The sequence below is a fragment of the Coloeus monedula genome (assembly GCF_965178545.1).
Source record: "Coloeus monedula genome assembly, chromosome: 6".
NCBI lineage: Eukaryota > Metazoa > Chordata > Aves > Passeriformes > Corvidae > Coloeus > Coloeus monedula.
The window spans coordinates 41,926,221-41,945,473 of NC_138786.1; the positions used below are offsets into that span (position 1 = coordinate 41,926,221).

The 19,253-nt window shown below is 50.4% G+C and overlaps 1 protein-coding gene across 1 annotated transcript; it reads right to left on the reverse strand.

Annotated features, from left to right (window-relative positions):
* Positions 1 to 215: 215 nt before the first annotated feature.
* Positions 216 to 14,642, reverse strand: TGFB3 (transforming growth factor beta 3; the record flags this gene model as incomplete). Its single annotated transcript, XM_082283084.1, has 7 exons — positions 216 to 1,467; positions 3,742 to 3,895; positions 4,337 to 4,508; positions 5,301 to 5,408; positions 6,913 to 7,042; positions 8,357 to 8,520; positions 13,928 to 14,642. The coding sequence occupies 7 exons, from the start codon at positions 14,640 to 14,642 to the stop codon at positions 1,309 to 1,311; spliced, it is 1,602 nt and encodes a 533-aa protein (XP_082139210.1). The 3' UTR covers positions 216 to 1,308.
* Positions 14,643 to 19,253: the final 4,611 nt, after the last annotated feature.

Consider the following 19,253-nt stretch of genomic DNA (forward strand, 5'->3'; position numbering starts at 1 on the left):
TTTAAACAGTATTGTTGAAAGTGTTTTATGTTTGAGGGGAGCTTTATATGAACCTGTCAAAAGTAGATGCCAGCAGTGATGTACATGTTTGAAGAACTAGGCTGGGATAGGGCACATATACACTGGCTACAGTTTGAGGTTAGTAAGAAATTTCCATTTTGGGATTTTCTTGCTGACCTAAATTCTATCTGTTCTTTTTAAGAAACATTTTGGAAAGGGTAAAAATTTTAGACTGAGTATGCCACAGCAGTAGCAGTTTAAAAACAGCAAATCATCTAACCCTCCAACAAACAACTTGCTTGTGAAAAAATTAGCATCTCCCCCCACCCCCCAAATATTTATTTTTTACAAAGTTTTTGAGATTACTATTTTTTAAGTCTTGGCAGGTGAGACCAAGTTCAGGTCATCGCAGAACAGGTGCAGAACATCCCAAGGCACCTCACAAACCACAAGAGCCCAGAGGTCCTCAGGGTGTGTCAGATCACAAATGAATAGGCCCAATATTCAGGTACCCACAGATGCTCCTGCCCTGACCCCGAAACTCTCTTAGAAACTCCAGGAAGAGTAAAAGAGCTGAATGGAGACATCAGTCCCTCTGCAAATGGATTCAGCACCCTTTTTCTTTGTATTTGCCCACCCTTGGTAGGCTGACTGGGAGCCTTGCAGTTTGCATTTGGAAACCAATAGCCAGGATCTGTCAACTGAACTTAAGAGGTTTGGCAGACACAGTTTCAGCTGCAGGATTCCTGGAGCACAGCTTTGAGGAGCAAAAGTCTAAGTGTGTCTCTGAGCATTTCTTCTCTTAGCAGCTTCCCTGCTTGGTGCATTTTCCTTCTCTAAGGAAACTTTCAAAAATTCCTCCTACAGGGAAAACCTTTAATACTTCAGGCTAATGGGGAGGGCTGAGGTCTTAAGATAGCTAAAGCAAGAATAGAAAACATCTCCCCTTTTCCATTCCCCCTTTCACCTGCTTTCTCATTCTCTTGCTTTCCCATCTCAACCACCCAGCATTCAAATACACAGCAGTTCTTCCACATTATCCTTTTCTTCCAACACCAACTGTCCAGACATTTTGGAGAGTGTGGCCTTTGTGTCACCACAGTAACTCCCAAAAGGAACATTACACTGCCAAGACGACCAAGGAGTGTTCCAGAAGAAATCCCCAAGGGCTGCCAGATTCTCAAAGTTTGGCACTCGGCCCTCAGCATGCGTAGTCTCTGACCCCCAGTTCTCTTTGTGTTAGCCTGGGAGCAGGAGAGTGGGTGCTGACAGTTTTTTTTCTTGGCTTTGGGTGGGCCAGGGGGCCTTTCAGCTGCACTTGCAGGATTTCACCACCATGTTGGAGAGCTGCTCCACTTTGGGGGTCCTCCCGACATAGTACAAGATAGTGAGTGGCTCCAGGTCCTGGGGAACACAGCAGGGCGAAGCAGATGCCTCAGGGTTCAGCGTGTTATACAAACCCAGCACCTGCAGGAACAAAGTAAATGTCGTTACAAGGTCAGGAATACATTTAAGTTGGTTGAGGACAGGAAGGGGCTGCCAAGTCAACAAGTCTCTAGGTGTTTGCACTGTGCTCATCAGAGGGTATTTCCCTGAGGTGAGTAATACTCCCCTATCACTTCCTGATCATGGCCTGCTTCTAAATGGTCTCACCTGTCCTGGCCTGACTCTTAGGAGTTTTTTGGGGTTTTTTTCTAATTGTAATACCCTTGCTCTCTGTGACTGATGCCTAAGGGTTGAAGGAGTGCAAGTAGTTGTCTCCTTTCATCTCTAATTTGGTACAGCAGTGTGTCACAATTTTTGCTTTTAACAAGGTTGGGTGTAACCAGCCTGAGGCCATGCTGTCTTGGATTCTATTAAAGAAACCAGAAGAAAGAATATCAGTGCTGCTTATTTCAACCAACATCTCCAGATAGCACTGGATGGATGCCAGTCCTCTCAAGTATCCACAATTCCCTCCCTGCTTTGAACTGTCTGATGCCTTCTCCCTTCACTCCATCCTCCAAGTCATTACACTATAATACTGGAGCCAGGACAGTGTCCTGTGGGACCCCACTGGATTCTTCCTCCCAGCTGGCCCCAGCCCACAGATGACTATACACTGCAGCCACGTAACCACTACAGAACAGTTGCCACATTTCTTGCCAGAGGTGACCACTTCTCAGCAGTGAGCATGATCTCACCTGCACTACTGTGGTCTCTTTAGTGCTTATCTGGTATAAATGACAGGGTCTGGCACATTGTATTTTAACTACTTTATAGTCTTTGGGGATAAGAGGTGCTAAGGATACATCCTGTTCTATCATCCAGATCCATGTAATCACAGTTGTTGTGGTACAAACTCTCTGGGATCCTAAGCAAAGTACCCCTGGCTGTACCACAGGGTATCATGTGCTCTGGGGCCACTACTCAACAGCAAGTTAGACAGGAGAGAAGTCTTCTTTTTGTCAGGTCTTTCCTAAGCAGTGCTGGCAAGCTGTCAGCAGCTGTATTGTTCTAAAGTTTTCTTCTATGACCTTAACGCTTGCTCATTTCCTTTCTTGCTTAAGATCATTAGGAGTCATTCTAAAGTCTCCTTTCTCTCACACTGATTCAGTCCAGTTACCTTCTAGAGAGCTTCTCAGGACAACCAGATGGTAAAGCTACATGCCCATTACCCTTTCAAAGCTGTTCATTCCCTTGCTTTGTCTTGTGCTTACTGCCCAGCATCTGTTCACTTCTTCATTCCCACAGATCAGCTGTTCCCACTGATATTAGTCCTTGAGCTTCAGTGAACCTTACTCCTATGCAGACTCTCAAGCTGTCAAGAAAATGTTAGCATCTTTTCTGAAATATTATCTTTACCAAGTTATTTATTCTTCAGCTGAATCTGCTTTTCCCACTAACTTTTTTAGTGAAATCTGAAGTTAATTTGGTAGTGAGCTGTTACATTATCTGGATTGCTGCCTTTTGTCTTCGGTGGGCAGAAGCACAGGATTTTCCTCCGCCTCTTCCTGCTTCCGCAGTGGACTGTCTGATCCTTTATCTGTCTTCTCCTCATGATACTTTTCCCATGCCTGTGCTATTCTATTACTTTTATTTCCTTCCACTCTAGCCAGGCTTAGACTGTATTCTTCCCAAAGACTCACCAGAGGTTATACCTAAGTTACCTAAAGATATTTGCTTTCTGCCAAGTTTTCACTCAAAAATCTCACTGCCTAGTAATTTCCTCCCTGCTGTAGTCAGGTAGGATTTATGCAGCTGTGAGAAAGGAGATCTTACAGAATGGGTATGTTCACTTCTGGAAATGGACATGGATTTCCCTACACTTTTAAGTTATAGCTGCCCCTTTAGGAGCAGTAGGCACATGCCATTGCACAACAGTTTTTCATGACAACCTGGCACAGAGTGTAGAAAAATCCTCTGTCCAGTGCAAACTGCAGGAGAAATTTACAAAGAAGGTAATAACCAAACTGATGTTTGATGTGAACAATTCAGTTAATACTATGGCTACTACCAGGTATACCCTAAAACCATCAGTCCTGCTGTTTCACATCTTACCCAAGAGACAACAGCATCTTTCTCATCAAGATTTGCCTGAAAGCACAGGCAGGTTTTTTTCTGCAGTTTCCTTGGAATGTTTTTCACAAATGCTGATCTGAGCTGCTTATGCTGCTTTGAAGAGACTGGATATTAATCAGACTTAGGGAGGAAGGGGGAATCACAGCCACAAGCCCTGGCAGGACAATATACTGGATGTACCGTGCTGTGAGTGGTGTCTGCGCTGCGAAGGTACGGACAAGGGCCTGAACAAAAGTTAGCGAAGTAGCCCTTTGGCTCGTGGACCCATTTCCAGCCAAGGTCCTGTCGGAAGTCAATGTACAGAGGACGCACACAGCAGTTCTCCTCCAGGTTCCTGAAACACAGCAGTGAAACACAGTGAATCTAAAGGGAGGCCTTACATGTGGTTCTGAGATGCAGCTTCCTGAGCAGGACTCGTACCAGCAGTGCCGGTAGGATGTGGTGGCTGTGTGTGCCAAATACCAGCAGCGGCACAGTGAGGCAGCAGTGGCAGCTCTCCCGCCGCCCCCGCGAGGCAGCACCCAGCTGCTCCAGCAACTGGCAGAGGGCTGCTGTGGGGCCCTGCCCAGCCTGCATTCCAGGAAGCCACTTGCGGGTCTCTTTGAACCAGTGGCTCTGCGAGATGCACACAGCAACTCTGCTGAACTGGCCAGTGGCCCTTCTGGCACCATGGTGACCCTCAACCCCCTTGGAGGGCTCTGCCTTTCCCAGTGGCAGGGAGTCTCGCCAGGCCCGCTCACCTCAGGCATAGGATCGGAGCAGGTTTCTCACTTACCGGAAACAGTAGTTGGTATCCAGGGCCCGTTTCTTCCTCTGGCTTCCCAACACAGGGCTCTCCAGTCGATGTGGGGGTAACATCATCAAGATGAGGTGGGGATTATGCAAATCTTTCTGCTTCTTCAGGCGTCCCAAGTCCCCACGACCATAGTCATCCTCACTGTCAATGCCTTCAGAAAAAGAGGATCCACAAAGAAGAAATCGGCATGGAAATGGAGGATGCAACAAGACCTTTCAATGCATTTAACACTCTCATGCTTGCTCTTGAACCAGGTTCAGGCACCATGTCCATTTACTACAGGACTTCTTCCCTCACAGGGACCCTTTTATTTCTAATGAATTTGACTGCCGCAGGCCTGAAATAGAGGGTTTCGGGCCACCTGTTTTACCATTTGCAAACTGCTGGTGGGGCCATTAATCCATCCCACTCACTCCTGGCTTGAGTCCCAGGACAGGCAGGAAGATGAATGGTTTAAAGAAGATGTCAGATAATTGGCACTCTGCAGAACAGCCTCAGAAATGGAGCCTGTGGGGGCCAGTGGCTGCTGCCCAGGGCTGCAAGCCAGGAGGTTCCTAATTCTTAGGCCAGCCAAGCCACTGACTCTCTGAGCCACCTCACACAGGATGCCTAACTTCCTTGTGTTTCAGTCACCCTAACTGGAAAGCAGAGCCTCTGTGGAAATCTGAGAAGGCATCAAGTTGAACTGCCCAGAGAGACACTGAAATATAAAATTATTCCTTTCTGCAGACACTCATGCAAACCCACCCAGCCTGCCCTTACTTCTTTTTGTAACCTATGTATATAGTGGATATACCCATATAATGAACATGCAAACCCAGATTTAAGACAAATGTTACACAATGTAAAATGCTCAAATACACAAAGCAAGACCTCATTTTTTCTTTAGATGCTTGAGGCTTTCCCTTCCCCAACAGCCTGCCCAAACCCAGCTCTTTATCACCTTTGAACTTGATCTCCAGGACTTCATGCAGATTCTCCAAGATGTCCCCGTTGGGCTGAAAAGTATGGCAAGGACAGTGTATGCTAATTTCCAGGCCAAGGTTGGACTCTGCAAAGAAGATGACTCTGTGAGAAACAGTCTTTCACAGCTGCTCCTGGCATAAGGAAGTTATAAGGAAGTTTTACAGATACTGTGTTAACTCCTAGACAGTGGGTTGGTCTCAAAGTCAGGGATGCTATCAAAGTTGAGGAACAGAAGCTGCCTTGGGAAGAATAGGAAGAAAAATCCACTAGTTTCACCTTTGCCAAAAGCCTTGCTCTTGCTAAAGTGAACATTCTGGAGAGGTAAGAAGGGTGCTGCTTGTTACTTTTTTTAAGGCTATTCAGCATCCAAAAGCATTTGTGAGCTTCAAGGAGCTCCCCTGGGAAAAAAAGTATTTTGAAAAGCTGGCCTTTGTTGTCTTTTAAATCAGTTTTGCCATCCTCAGTACCTATTATCTGGCTTCCACTTAGTGTCTGAAGGAGAAATCTGAAAAGAAGCAAGTTGGATATGGACAAGTAATTTCACTGGAAGCATTTTTCTCAGCAGCTGCAACCTCCTGTTTTGTTCAAGTGCTAGCAGTCTAAGTCACACAGACTTTCCAGAGGCAAGTCTACTTTCATAATAACTTCCTGGACCAGTCATGCTGTGTGGGCCTGACTAAAGGAACATAAAACTCTTATGAAAGCTCCTTTTTTATGTTGTGCCATGAATTAAAACATCTGGCTTCCTGGGGCATTGACAAGGTACCTAGCACCTTTTTTCCTCAGCACTATATATACTCTCTGATGTCTTGTCAGCTAGTGTGCCTGCCCAGAGCTTGCTGCAGTTCCAGCTCTGAACTTCAGCCATCAGGACACAATTTAGATTGCTTGAAATAGGAGGAGCCTGCAAGCTCACAGCTTACCCTTCCAGGGAGCAGCTGCTTGCCAGTACCTGCATTCCAGTCTTCAGTGGCACCTTCTATCTGTGAGGCCAATCCAGCCATCATGAGTCACGATGCCGTATGCTCCAGCTGTGAATGGGGTCAGTGTTCTTGCTGGGAACTGCCCCATAACTATCTGTTGGGCTGTCCAGTGGTGGTAGAGGTATGTCCTCTGCAGTGTTAAAGCTTCCATCTGTCTAGGTGTGTCAGCCTCTGGTATTTCCTCACCTTTATACCTGACAAGCTGTACACAGCTAAATAAACTAGGATCCTTGCTGCTTTTTCCCCTACTAGATTTGCTCTAATAGACATGAAAATTTAAACAAAATATTTGTCATTTTCTATGATCATTTAGACAAGCAGAGGGGTCCCTTCTGCACTTAGTGTAAAGAATTTCCTCCAGAGAATGAATCCTCATTCTGACTCAGCCCACCAAGCTACATGGTGGGGCCTCCAGGAAAGAGCCAGGAATCTAGCAAATGTCACACATTGAGGAAGCTCTCTGGAGGAAGGCTTGTTCTCAGACTGAAAGAACCTGTAGTCTGTGTGAACAGGGGAGTTCAAAGATTGACAGCTTTGAAAGATTGCTGTCAAAATTGACCCCATTTCTATGGGTGCCTTAATACCTGGTCCAGCTAAGACCCCTACCTCTGTGCAGAAGCCACTCACGCACAGTCTCGGTGACGTCGAAGGACAGCCACTCAGGGGAGCCCCGTGTCTGCACATTCCTGCCACTGAGGTACCGCTGCTTCGCTATGTGCTCATCTGGCCGAAGGATCTGTGTCAGAAGGAGCAATAGAAGAAATCAGCCAGTGCCATGCAGAAAGAGGGGATAGCTTTCAGTCTTTTCTTCTCCCACAGCTTGCTAAAAACTCATTCAGAAGGTTGGTCTTGGCAAGTGAGACACCCGGAATACCCTGGCTCAGGTGAGGACGACACACTTCACAACCAACTTGAACTCCAGAGATCTACACAATGCTTACTTCTATGTCCTCAGCAGCCTATCTCTCTCAGTTCAGAACTGTTTTGGGGCACACATCCAGAGGCAGAAGCTCACGGCAATTCATTTAATGGATGGGTTTGTTTTTGTATACACCTGTGAAATAAGGATTTGGATTTCAGAGTAGAACCACCAGTGGTAACTACAGCATCTTGCCACAAGTCACCTGCCCAGCAAGCCAATTTACTGAGTTCTCACTGTGGCATTTTCAAGTGTCCTACACTCTTCAACTTGTATCAAAACGCACCAGGGCTCTTCAGGTTTGGAGACCTTCTGCCTCTGCTCTGACATCTCTTCCCACTTCAGACAAACAATCACAGCACATTCAAGGTGTTCCTTCCTGCAGACCCCAGGTTGACTCCACAGACCACTGAACCTATGGAGAAGCTCTGAGATCACCTCCTTGTCAGTTGTGTCGTCTGGTGGAGAATTGCTCTGATCTCTGAGACTGGATTCCAGGACATCCTCAAGAGCTACCACCCAAAGACAATTTTAGCTGCACTCTTACGGAAAAGTGGACAGACATCAGCCTGTGGGAGTGTGATACCTGGATGCTAAACTGTATTGTTAGGTGGTCCAGTTCAGCCTATTACCACTTCCAAGCCAGAACCAGACCTTATTTTGTCAGAGTCCCTAGGTTCAAAGAAAACTCCAGAGAAGTACATGGATTAACAGGTGGCCTGAATTGTGCTTCTGGGGAGCTTCTGCTGAAGGGAACATTGAAAGGAAGCACTATTTTTCTGGTAAATCAATGACAAGACAGAGAGTTCCATCCATTGGATTAGCACCAACTGTACTGCAACAGTCAAAGGAATAAAACTGCCAAGGGTCCTACACATGCAGATGTGACAGAAGAGTCAAAGCTGCTCCACTGATGAGGGGCTCCCCTTCCAAGTGGGAAAAGGGTAGCACCACACTGTAAAGGGAAAGGAGGGTGACCGTATCACTGCATAAGGTGAAGAAACCTGGGTTGCAGCATGCACTTTCTTCTCTCTCTCTCTTCTCTGGCTCTGCACGTATCAGTTGAGACAACCATTAAGGAGTCAAGCTATTCTGGGCTGAGACACTGGGGAAGGTGATAACAATACTCACCTGGAAGAGCTCAATGCGTTGCTCACTGCGTTTGGAGCTTGGGTTGGGCACGCGCAGCACCCGAAACTCAGCTCGGAATAGGTTGGTGCTGTTCTTCTCTGCTGACGACACATTAAAGCGGAACACATTGGAGGTAACACCTTTTGGACAAATGCCCAACTCATCTAGGAGAAATAAGTATAGAAACACTGAGAACCACATCTCTGAGGGGCAGAATCTCCAATAAATATTGTTTGAGAAAGAGCTTTCCGGTAGAGACCTGTCATTCAAACATCTTGCCACCTGTGAAGCATGGCTATCTAGCTCAAGATAACACAGGAGAATTCACTCAAATTTGGTCTACACTGCAACATTTTGCAAACATTCCCACTACTGCCATTGTTATTTCAATGCCACAAGACAGAGAATCAGTAGAGATCAACCACAGTATGCTTATTATTATGTCTTCTAACTCTGCTCATCAGATGTTGCTAATACTCATGAGTTGGCCGCATCCAAAATGACAACCCCAGTCCAGGCAATGGGGCAACCTTACTTGCAGTTAGTGGGGCCTATTCCTAACAGCGAGGATGCTGTGATTCTGCTCATGATGGAGACATGAAGCCACATATGAAGTGATCCCATTACTGCTGAATCTTAGGTTTTACAAACCTTGACATTGCCTTCTAGAATGGAAGCCACCCAGTGTCAAAAAACACAAAGCACGAGGTGTTGAAGACTCTTTAAGGCAGTGACTATCCAATGTGTACTGAAAGAACTGGGGTTTAAAATTGGTTCTCACTCATGACCTGGGAAGGAATTCATTAATAGTACTGGGCCTGTGGAGATCACACACATGGGCAGGAAGTAATACAGCAATCTTCTGCTTCCATGTGTACCTGCTGAACAGAAAAACCCATTTCACAGATGCCTCAAAAGAGAGGAGGTAAAAGCTGTAAGGTACAAAACAGAGTCCTCAAGAGCAAATAACTCTTCAGTGTGACCATTCTGGTCTCAGGTAAATCTTTGTTGTTGCTGTTGTTTCTCTCCTATTGACTTGTTAGACTTCAAGGCTCTAGCATCATGAAAGCTTCCTGCAGACAAGACACAGCAGCTCTACATCCAGGTTTGTCTGCAGCCCTGCAGAGCCTCTCAGATGACCTCTGACTGTTGTCCAATGCAGCAGGAGGCTCTTATATCTGCTGATATTTAAGTTGCTTCTAAACAAACAAACAGAAAGAAACAGAAAGAAAAACTATCCCCTGTTCCCAGACACAGTTCCAGCCTGTGACAAATAAGCTAGAAGCCCTAGCTGGAACAACCTTCAAGTTACATTCCTGAAGTCCTGCGGGCCCCTCTTCTGATCCCACCATCACTATCTCCCCTGAGAAACAGCTTCTGAAGATAGGATAGTGTGAAACAGCACCTCAGCGCAGAGGTTCACCTCCCATGCCAGAATCTGATTTCAGCAACACTGATGTACGCTCATCAATGGAGATTAGGGTCTTCCCCTTGTGCTATACTCAATTTCAGCAAGCAGGACCCTGCCAGTTTTCAAGGATGTATTTTTAGGGTGCTGAAATTTTACTCAATAAGCTAACCAGATGCTCACATTGGGCTTTAATTGGAGGAGGTTTTGTCATTACTACTACTGAACAGAACAGCATTCCCATACAGGAAAGTCTCTAGCTGTTATTGAAGAGGTGGCTGTTCACAAATCCCAGGAGACCAGACCCCACTGCAGGCACGAACTCAGCCCAAAAACCCCGCAACACAAAGAGTACTTCCAGCCACACACAAATGCCTATTGTGGGGACTCCACCCCTGTGATCAATTCAAGGTTTGATGCTGCAGAAAAGTCCAGCAGAAAACTCATGTTCTCATTAAACCAAAGATCTCATTAAGTGCCCAAAGACACCTTCCTAGCTGAAGTCTAACACTGATTACTGTTCTGCGTCCTAGACCTAGGCAGATACTGTGTTTCAATAGCCCCCGAAGCCACTTTGCACGCCTAGCCCCATTAACAGTGCTGTTAACAGCCTGCCCTTTCATTTCAGACCTGACTGCCTGGCCATAAGGGGTGTCCCACTTAGCATCAGAAATGCCTTTTTGCATCAGACCACTGGTCAGTCTAGCTCAGTAAGTTTCCAACAGTACTGCTTTATCTGACAATCTATTTAGAGGCTGCAAATCTGGTCCTACAGCACAGTGCTGGTAAGAGACAACTAATGCTTTATCATATCCTTAATGTTTTTGGCTAAATTAGACAGCCGTGGTGGTAAGACATTACATCTATTGTATTTCACCTGCTGTCCCCACATTGCTTTCTACCTACTTCACCATCAAGGTGCTGGTCTTGGGAGACTTCCCCAGTGAAAACAGGAATAGCTCTTTTCCCTTCCCTAAAAGTTTCACGTTCCCTTTGCACCCTGGGAACAAGCCCTCTGTGATGCAGACATGGAGCTGTGTTCTGTGTTTCACTCTGAGCCCTGTGAGGCTGGAGCCTGTTTCTCATAGCAGGGGGTTCAGGATACAGGTTTCACTCTCAGGAAACTTGACAGCTTTGGGGCAAAGTACTTTTTTGCACAAGGTCACAGGCAGAGGCAGCAAGGGGATTTTTCAGGGAATTTGGTCCAGTCCCAGCTGAGGTGTGTTAATCACACTGGAATCCAGATCTGTTCACCACCAGCACAGAACAAAGCCTGGAGGCAATATTCCTTCGAGTTCTCCCAGTCCACAACTCTCAGTGGCAGTAACCAAGCCTGGAGACTGGGAATCTGTGGCACCCTGTGCACCCATGCCAGGCTATGTCTGGTATGACATATCCTCACAACTGGACCCTGCTATTACTGTGGAGTCCAGACAGCCCAAAGCTGTTCACTGCACCAATGATAACACCAGTAGCCTCTTTGTGTGGATAATGGGATACAGACATCAGGTTCTTTTGGGAGCTTCCACCTTCCTCCTACTGCTCTAAGTGAGGTGCAAGCTCACCACATGCTGCTGATGCAGCAGAAACAGCTGTTGTTTATGGCAAGCCCCAGGAAAGCTGATGGCTGTGCAGCTCAAGTTTGATGAGAAGGAAGGGCAGGCTGTCCGTGAGCAGGTATTGCCTCACTCTGTATTATACCCCTGAATCACCAAGGTTTTTCATGCCAAAGCTACATAACTTTAGAGAAAAAAGTTGATCCATCTGGAACTCTGCAGGTGGCAGGTTTGGAGGGAATAGATGTTTGGCTGTAGTGACCCATGACTTTAATTGCCTTGTCTCTCAAGCTGCCTTGGAAAATGGCATTTGTTTTTCCTCAGGAAGGTAAGAAAAAAAAAGCTATTTGCAGCACCACTGCAGATGCTCCCCAAGCTTGAACATAACCAAGTTGGTGGTTAAGGGAGTCTGATCCACCTGAGTTTTACAAGATCCCTGAAGTGAACGGCTGGTCAAAAGTGTGTTACTCTCTGAAAGAAAGTCCCTTTTAATTTAGGCAGCGTACCCGAGTCACAGGGGAAAAGACCATTCTGTGATTCACCAAGCAGCTCAGAAAAGGGATGGAGAACTTGGCTCTCCCCCCTGCTATTTTTGCTCCTCAGCTCTCCTCATGTTTGGGCTTGCATCTTTGAAAAGGATGGGTTCTGTGAGCCAATATGATGCTTGACTGGAGCTAGAACAGTTTGTGTGAGTGTGCACACATTTCAGACTTGTCTGTATCATCACTGCAGTTCCTTCAGTGGAGTAGTCCTCCCCTTCCTCCCCCCCTCCCCAGGAGACTGGCTTTGGCTCAGAGCATGCTCTTAGATCACCACCTGGCACAGTGACAGAGTCATGGGAAAGTTGAACACCAGCCACTTCTAAAGACACGGGGCCAAATTCAGCCATGGTGTAAGCGATGAAACTCCCCAGGTTTCAAAAAGAGCATGTCTCTTGACACCATAATCTGTCTGGAGCTAGTCTCTCCCAGTGGGACCAAATTTCAAAGTTCCCTCTTTCTCTGGGTGGTGGCATCTACACTGCCCGCTCCCAGACATTTAATCTCAGCACTACTTGGTCTTTTGAACCCACTCTCCCAGTGTCCAATGGGAACATGGGACAGGATCATTCATTTCCACAGGAATTTTCCCAAAGCCCCAATCCCTGCTCATCACTCCTTTTCACGCACTGTTTCTTCATTCCACTTTCCCCTCAATTTTAGCCAAATCCACACCCCTAACTTCATTTGCCACTGTGGTGCTTTATGTTTTCCCCATTTCCTTCCCCCAAAAATGCCACTGTATAGTGTGGCTGTACTATTTTGCAGACACTCGGTTTTCCCATATATGTTTACAATTTCACAAACGACACTTCAGCAGGTCAAAAATGCTGAAATACAGGTAACCTTTGCACTTTCTGTTCCTTGGATCTTGGTGTCTCCTGAGCTAAGAGCTGATCATATAACCATATGGAGTGCAGTCTGCCAGAGATTAAGTAAAATTTGTTGCATTACCATGCTGTAGTTTATTCCAGCTCATCATATGTCAAGATTAACATAAATCTGGCACAGTAACTGCATGCTGAGACTGCCTGCACCAAGTCACAGCTCCTCCCCAGAACTGCTGGTGTTCAAATCTTGTCCCCAGGACTGCACAACATCACAGGAGAACCCCCTGGAAAGTGGTATGACTTCTAATTCCAATCTTCCAATTCCACGGAACCCTAAACAAACCAAAATGACTGCTTGTGCCTACATGTGCTCAGCATCTGCAATCTGCTTTGGGTTCATGTCTGCTCAGTCTCTGTCTTTGCATCTGCTCAGCTTCTGCACCTGAATCTGTTTAGTGTCCACATCTGGGCCTGCTCATTATCTGCTCCACACCTGCTCAACATCTGTCACGTTTCCTCAATTGTTGTGTTCCCTTGGGGCTCCCTTTGGCATCACTGTCTGTTTTACACCTGCTCAGCATCCCTGTTTTCTTCCACTCGCTCTCTGAATGCTCACACTATCTGAGTAACACCTTCGTCAGTGTCCTCCAAGAAGCAGTCTCTTCAGCAAGTGCCTCTCCACCTTCTCTACTGCTGGTGCGGGGGCTGAATGGACCGGACAGGTTGCCTGTATCTCTGCGGCAGGCGCTGAAGCTTCAGCAGGGAGGAGGTGGTCTACCTGCTGTCACCCAAACACCAGACCTGCGCTGTCTCCCAGCCCGGTGCGCAGGATTCGCCCCGCCACCCGCACGGCTTCCCTTCCCCGCCTCGTCCCGATGCCAGGGCTCTAGGCACGGGCTTCTAGGCACAGGCTTGGCTCGCCGGGGACGGCCGGGGCCTGGGCCGATGCCGCTCCCGGACCCCGCCACCCACGGTCCCCGCTGCCAGCCGAGCCCCGCGCCGTCCCGCCGCCAGCCCGAACGCCCCCCGCCCCGCGGCTCCCGCTCGCCTCCGCACCCGAGCGCGGCCAGGAGACGCGCCCTCCGCCCGCCTCCGCCCCGCCGGGGAAGCGGCCCCTTCCGTGGGGGCCCGGCGCCCCTCGGGCCCGGCTGGCCGCCCCTCCCCCGCGCCGGGTATCCCGGGCAGTCTGCCCCGCGGGCGCGGCACCGCGGCCGGCACGGGGGGAGCCCCGCACTTACTGTGCTCGGGGAGGCCCTGGATCATGTCAAATTTATGAATCTCTTTGGCATAGTATTCGGATTCAGTGTTGTCCTGAGAGCAGCTCTCTTCCTTCTCCTCCTCCATCTCCTCCAGCAGCTCCCGAGTGCTGTTATAGAGGGCCAGGATCTGGTAGGGCACATGGGCCGGCCCCACGGTCTCCGGGGGGCTGGTGAGCCGCAGCTTGCTCAGGATCTGCCCTCGGATGGCCTCTACCCTCTTCTTCTTGATGTGGTCCAGGTCCAAGGTGGTGCAGGAGGACAGCGAGAGGCTCACGGTAGCGAAGCTCAGCAGGGAGAGCAGCACCAGAGCCCTTTGCACGTACATCTTCATGTGCGAGGGGGCGGCGGCGGGGGCCGCCGGGAGAGACCCCCGGGCGGCGGCGAGAAGGCGCGGGGGACCGGGCGGTGTGCTGGCGGCAGCCTCCCCAGAACCCGCAGGCTGAGGCTTGGCGAGGAGGTGCATGAACTCACTGCGCCGTGCGCGGCTCAGGACTTCCAGGAAGAGCTGGCAGCGCTCCGCAAGGAGAAGCGGCAGGCGCCGTGCCTCGCCGCGCCGCGCTCCTTCCCCATGCGCCGCCCCGCGCCCCGCGGAGCCGGGGGCGCCCCGCCGCGCCGCGCCGCCGCACGTGTCAGCGGCCCGCGCCGCCCCGCCGCCGCGGGGGGAGCGCCGCGCCCGCCCCTCTCGCTGCACCATTCATGCCCCCGCCGGGCCCCGCGCCCTACATCGCCCGGTGCCCGGCTCTCGGCGCCCGGGAGCGCGGCACCGCGGCGCTTCTCGCCCAGTCGGGAGCGCTGCCGCCGGGCCGTCCGCTGCGCCCGTGGGTTCCGCTGGCCGCCGTGCCCTGGTCCGCGCACCGACACCGCTCCGCACCGGCCCGCCCGCGCACACTGCCGCTCCCCCGGCTCCGACGGTGAAATTTTATACCTCCCTCCCATGACGTCCCCGGGACGGGGCTCGAGCGGGGGAGGGAGCTGCAAGCCCGGCCTTCGACCGCGCCAGCCCCGCGCTAATGGCTCCAGCAGCCGCACGGCCCCCGCCGCTTCCCCCTCCCCCCCCGCCCCCCCCACCCCCCCGCCGCCCCCCGCGCGCGCCCGGGTGCGGCTCGCCCCGCGCGCCCCGGGCCCGTCCGCGCGGGGCGGCCCCGCGCTCCCTCCGACGTGGCCGCCGCATCGCCCCGGCGGCGGCGCGCGGGCGCCCCCTGCTGGCGCCAACCGCCCGGCGGCGGGCGGGCCCTTCGCGGTGGTCCGGGCGGCGCGGGGAGGCCCCTCCCGCTTCCAGCTGCGAAATCCCATTAAAAGCCGCTAAAAATACCCCGAATACTTTCCTGGTGTGGTTTCTTTCCGAGGGAGGGAGGGGCTGGGCGTCGGAGTTCGGGCGCCGCGCTGCGGACGGGGGGCTGCGGCCGGACTGGCGGTCCCGCGGGCCGAAGGACGGTGGCGGCAGGGTCAGGGCGATGCCCCTCGGCCCTGGAGGCAGGTGGCAACGAGAGCTCTGGGCGGCGCCCGGTCACGGCAGCCCTCGCTGCGGTGAAAGGGCTGCGTCGGGCATCCGCTGCCCTCGGAGGGGGCCAGGGCCACAGGCGGGAGACAAAGCACCGGCCGTGGATGGGGTTATAATTCATAGCCCGGACCTGTTCGGGTCTCTCTCCCGGGGCGTGCCCTCACTATGGCCGCCCGTCACTCCGGCCTCCCACCTCAATGGCGCGGGCTGGGCCCGTGCCGGCTATCCCGAAGACCAGGGAGGGGTTCCCGGCCCGTGGAGCGAGCCCTTCTCTTGGCATCACCTGGGCCCTGCCCCCCAGCACCCAGCCCTTCTCCTGGGGCGAGTAGAGGGGCAGCCCCTGAGCTCTAGGCTCTTTGTGCCTTCCCAAGCCATGGCAGCTGCTCGCAGCACTGGCTGCGCTGCCGAAAGAGCCAGCCGACCCGCTGGGTTGGCGGTGTGTTGGAAAAGTGGGGCAGGGACAGCTCCTGCAGGACTGTGGACAAGGTGGGATCTGGGCAGAACTCTGTGGAAGCAAGTCCTGGATCTTCACGCTCTGGAAGAGGTGGGGCCGCAGCGGCATGTGGCCCCTTGGAGCGTTGGTGTCCAGCAACCGCAGGCAACAGTGCAGCTGGAGACATCTGGAAACACCGGGCACAGCTGCAGGGAGCTTTCCCTCACCTGCATGTTTAGGGGCCTTGGGCTGGGAGAGCACTGCAAGCTCTGAGGACAGCAGCTCACCCAAGTCACGGAGTGTGGAAGAGGTTGACAGGAAATCCATGGGGCAGCTGGGGTTGCTGGATGCCCTGTGAGCCATTTTGTGCAGCTCTGAGGAGATGTAAGGGTGAGCTGCTCACTGTTTGCTTGTGCTTTGCTTGGGGAAGAGGAATTGAGGCTTCTTTGATGGGGCAAAGATGTAACAAGACCTAATGGCTCCAAGATGATGTCAGACAAATTTTTACTTGAAGTAAGATGCAAATTCTGGCTGCTGATGTTAACTATCCATGAAATATTTTTATGTAGATTGGGATGGATGTATCTAGAGCTCCCCAGGCACTTCTGAAATGAATTTTGGATGGTTTTCCACACTGGGATCTCCTCTACCCTGCTGCCAGGTTGGAGGTCACACTAAATGCAGTAGAACTTATTGCTTTGGACTTCAGTAATCCACTTACTACAGTGCCGCATGGTGAGTTATTAGTTAAGATGGGGATAAGTACAGAAATTATAAGAAATTACGAGAGTTCCCCAGACGCTGGTCCTGGGCCCAGGTTTTATTATGATCTTGGCACGCCAAATGGATGTGCTGATGAAATTGGCTGCTTATTCAAAACTGGAGGCATTGTCATACAAGGGAGGACTGGGATATTCTATAGGAGAGGGTAGGCAATTTTGAAGGCTAATACAGGAGAAGTGGGATGAAATACAATAGTACAAAATGCAAGGTTATGTTGCTAATGGGTGAGATCAGACTTTTCTGTTACAAGTTGACAGTGGGGGCTTACTGCTTGGAAGCAATAGTGGAGAAGGATGTAGGTGTGGTGCTGGTTCCAGTATTGGGCCACTCACTTTCTGCCCCAAGTGTTGCTCTGTGGGTTTAAAAGAGTTGGGAATGCTCCATGGTCTGATGTGCTCTGGAAGCAATGCTGGTGGCTGTGAGCAGCAGTCATTAACAGGTTACACATCTTGTACATGCTAGAATCCAGCTAGGCTGAGGGAGAGCCTGACAGGACTACTGAACATGTGAGTATCGTAGGAAATGTTTCACACTTGGCGACTCTGGCTGGGGTTTGACAGTCTGAGCTGGGGCTGATGTAACACCAACAGCATCTGTTCTCATGGAGATCAAGACAGGCAAATGCATGGGCCTTCGCTGCTTTCAAAGCCCCTTCCACCTTCCACAGGGAAGAACCTCTTGTTTGAAGCTTTGCAATTGTTATGGGATTTTGTCCTGGGCCCTACAGAAATAAAAAATATTTGCAGTTGTTTCCCTACTCCAAAACCCCTCAGAGATGGGGTGGATACTTGGGAGGTGTGTGGAGAAAAAAAAACTGCAGAAAAATTAAACTGAGATGCTTGGAGCTGCCAGCATGCCACTAGTGTGGAGCAAGGCTACAGCAGCAGTCTTTGCTGAGTGCTTTGCTTCCCAGTGGAAGCTTAATATTTTAATGAATTGGCCCATATTAAAATCGTGAGTCTGGCTGGCTGGCTGCCTGATGTAAAGATTGAATGAGGAAGAAAGCGCAGTGCTGTGTCACTTGCTGCTACTGGAATTGCCTTGCATCCCATAAATCCTACTGCTGCCAAAGAGCTGCTTTAGAAAACCTTTGGCCACTCTGAATAAGGTGGTCATTGTGCTACCATGTGGGCTTCACACCATAGCTGTAGCTTTAACTACATGTGTGCCCTTGCTCTAAAGGGGGTCTAGGACCAGAAGCATATGGGAATGCTCAAGTGTGATTGCTTTCTCAGACTTTCTCATGGACAGGAGGATCAGACACAAGCTCTATTCATATGTCTGTCCAGTCAAGGACTAATCAACAGTAAACAGCACTAGTGGGGGACTCTGTTGGTCCTATTCTGCATGATCAGGTTTGTGTTGAAACCAGATGGAGAGAGTCCATGCCTAGATGTGAGAACTTGTCTGTGAAAGGAATGCTTGCTTAGTTCTTACTTGCTGTTCACTTGAGAGGGGGTGGCAGTAGTGTGATTTATATTGAGGGCAAAACCAAACAAGTAAGACAGACTGAGAGCTGAGAATACACCTGAAACTCAACACTGGGAAGGAGAAACCCTGGCACCACAGACCTGAACTGGACAGAAAGCAAGCACTGAAAACAGCTTTGGGCAACCACAGCAACAACAGACATTTGTCCTGGTACCTGGCTCCTTCTTGGCTGGTAGAGTGGAACCAGTCTAGGCCCAGGGTCAAATGCTGCCTGTGGTGTCACCAGTAGGACAGAGGAGAATTAAACTGTTCAGAAAAGGTGACCCCAATGCTTAAAGCGAGCAAAATCCACTTTAGCCACAAAATGAAATGACTGACAAAAACTCTTTTCCTCCTGTTGCCCTCCCCAAGCAGGCAAAACTGTGTCAGGGTAGGTGACAAACCCCATTGTAGTAAGTGGGGTCCAGAGGGACTTGAGGTAGGACAGATTTTAGGTTTCATTCTTTCTGCACATCTGCTCTTCAATTCTCATTGAGAATCTCTGAAATCAGAAGTCAAAATTCTGAGGCAAGGCTCAGTTCCCCAAGTCCTTACATGTTTTCTTTCTTGCACATGGACTACACCCTCCCTCAGCTGGCCTGAGATTTCTCTCCCTGGGGTAGGCAGCAAGCAGCAGAGTGTCTTGGGGGGAGCTGGAAAGTACAGGTGTAGTGTCTGGGATGGGGACCCAGGGGAATTATGAGAAGCTTGGAGGGGGCGTGCAGTTCCAAACAAGTGAATGCAGTGGTCACGTTGCCTCACAAGCTGTCTGTCCAGGGTGGCACCCTCTATGGCTCTGCCCTGCCTCTGGGAGTATCACCCTGCCAGCTACCTGTGTGGGAGCACAGCTGGCAGTGCACTCCTATCCAAGGATTCCTGCCCCAGGGATGCCTTCCTGTTTTAGCAGACATTGCTTTGGATGCTATCATGCACCTCTTAGGATGCTCTTTTTCTGAGCAAGAAGGTCAGTTGTAATTGTACTGCAACCCCAGAGCTACAGTCCCCTCTGTCTCCTGGTATCTGTGTAGCTGTGTTGTTGCAGCAGCTGTTTGGAGGAGTTGGTGAGAATTGGGAAATGCAGGGCCATATTCCTGTGGCCCTAGTGGCAAAGCATGGGG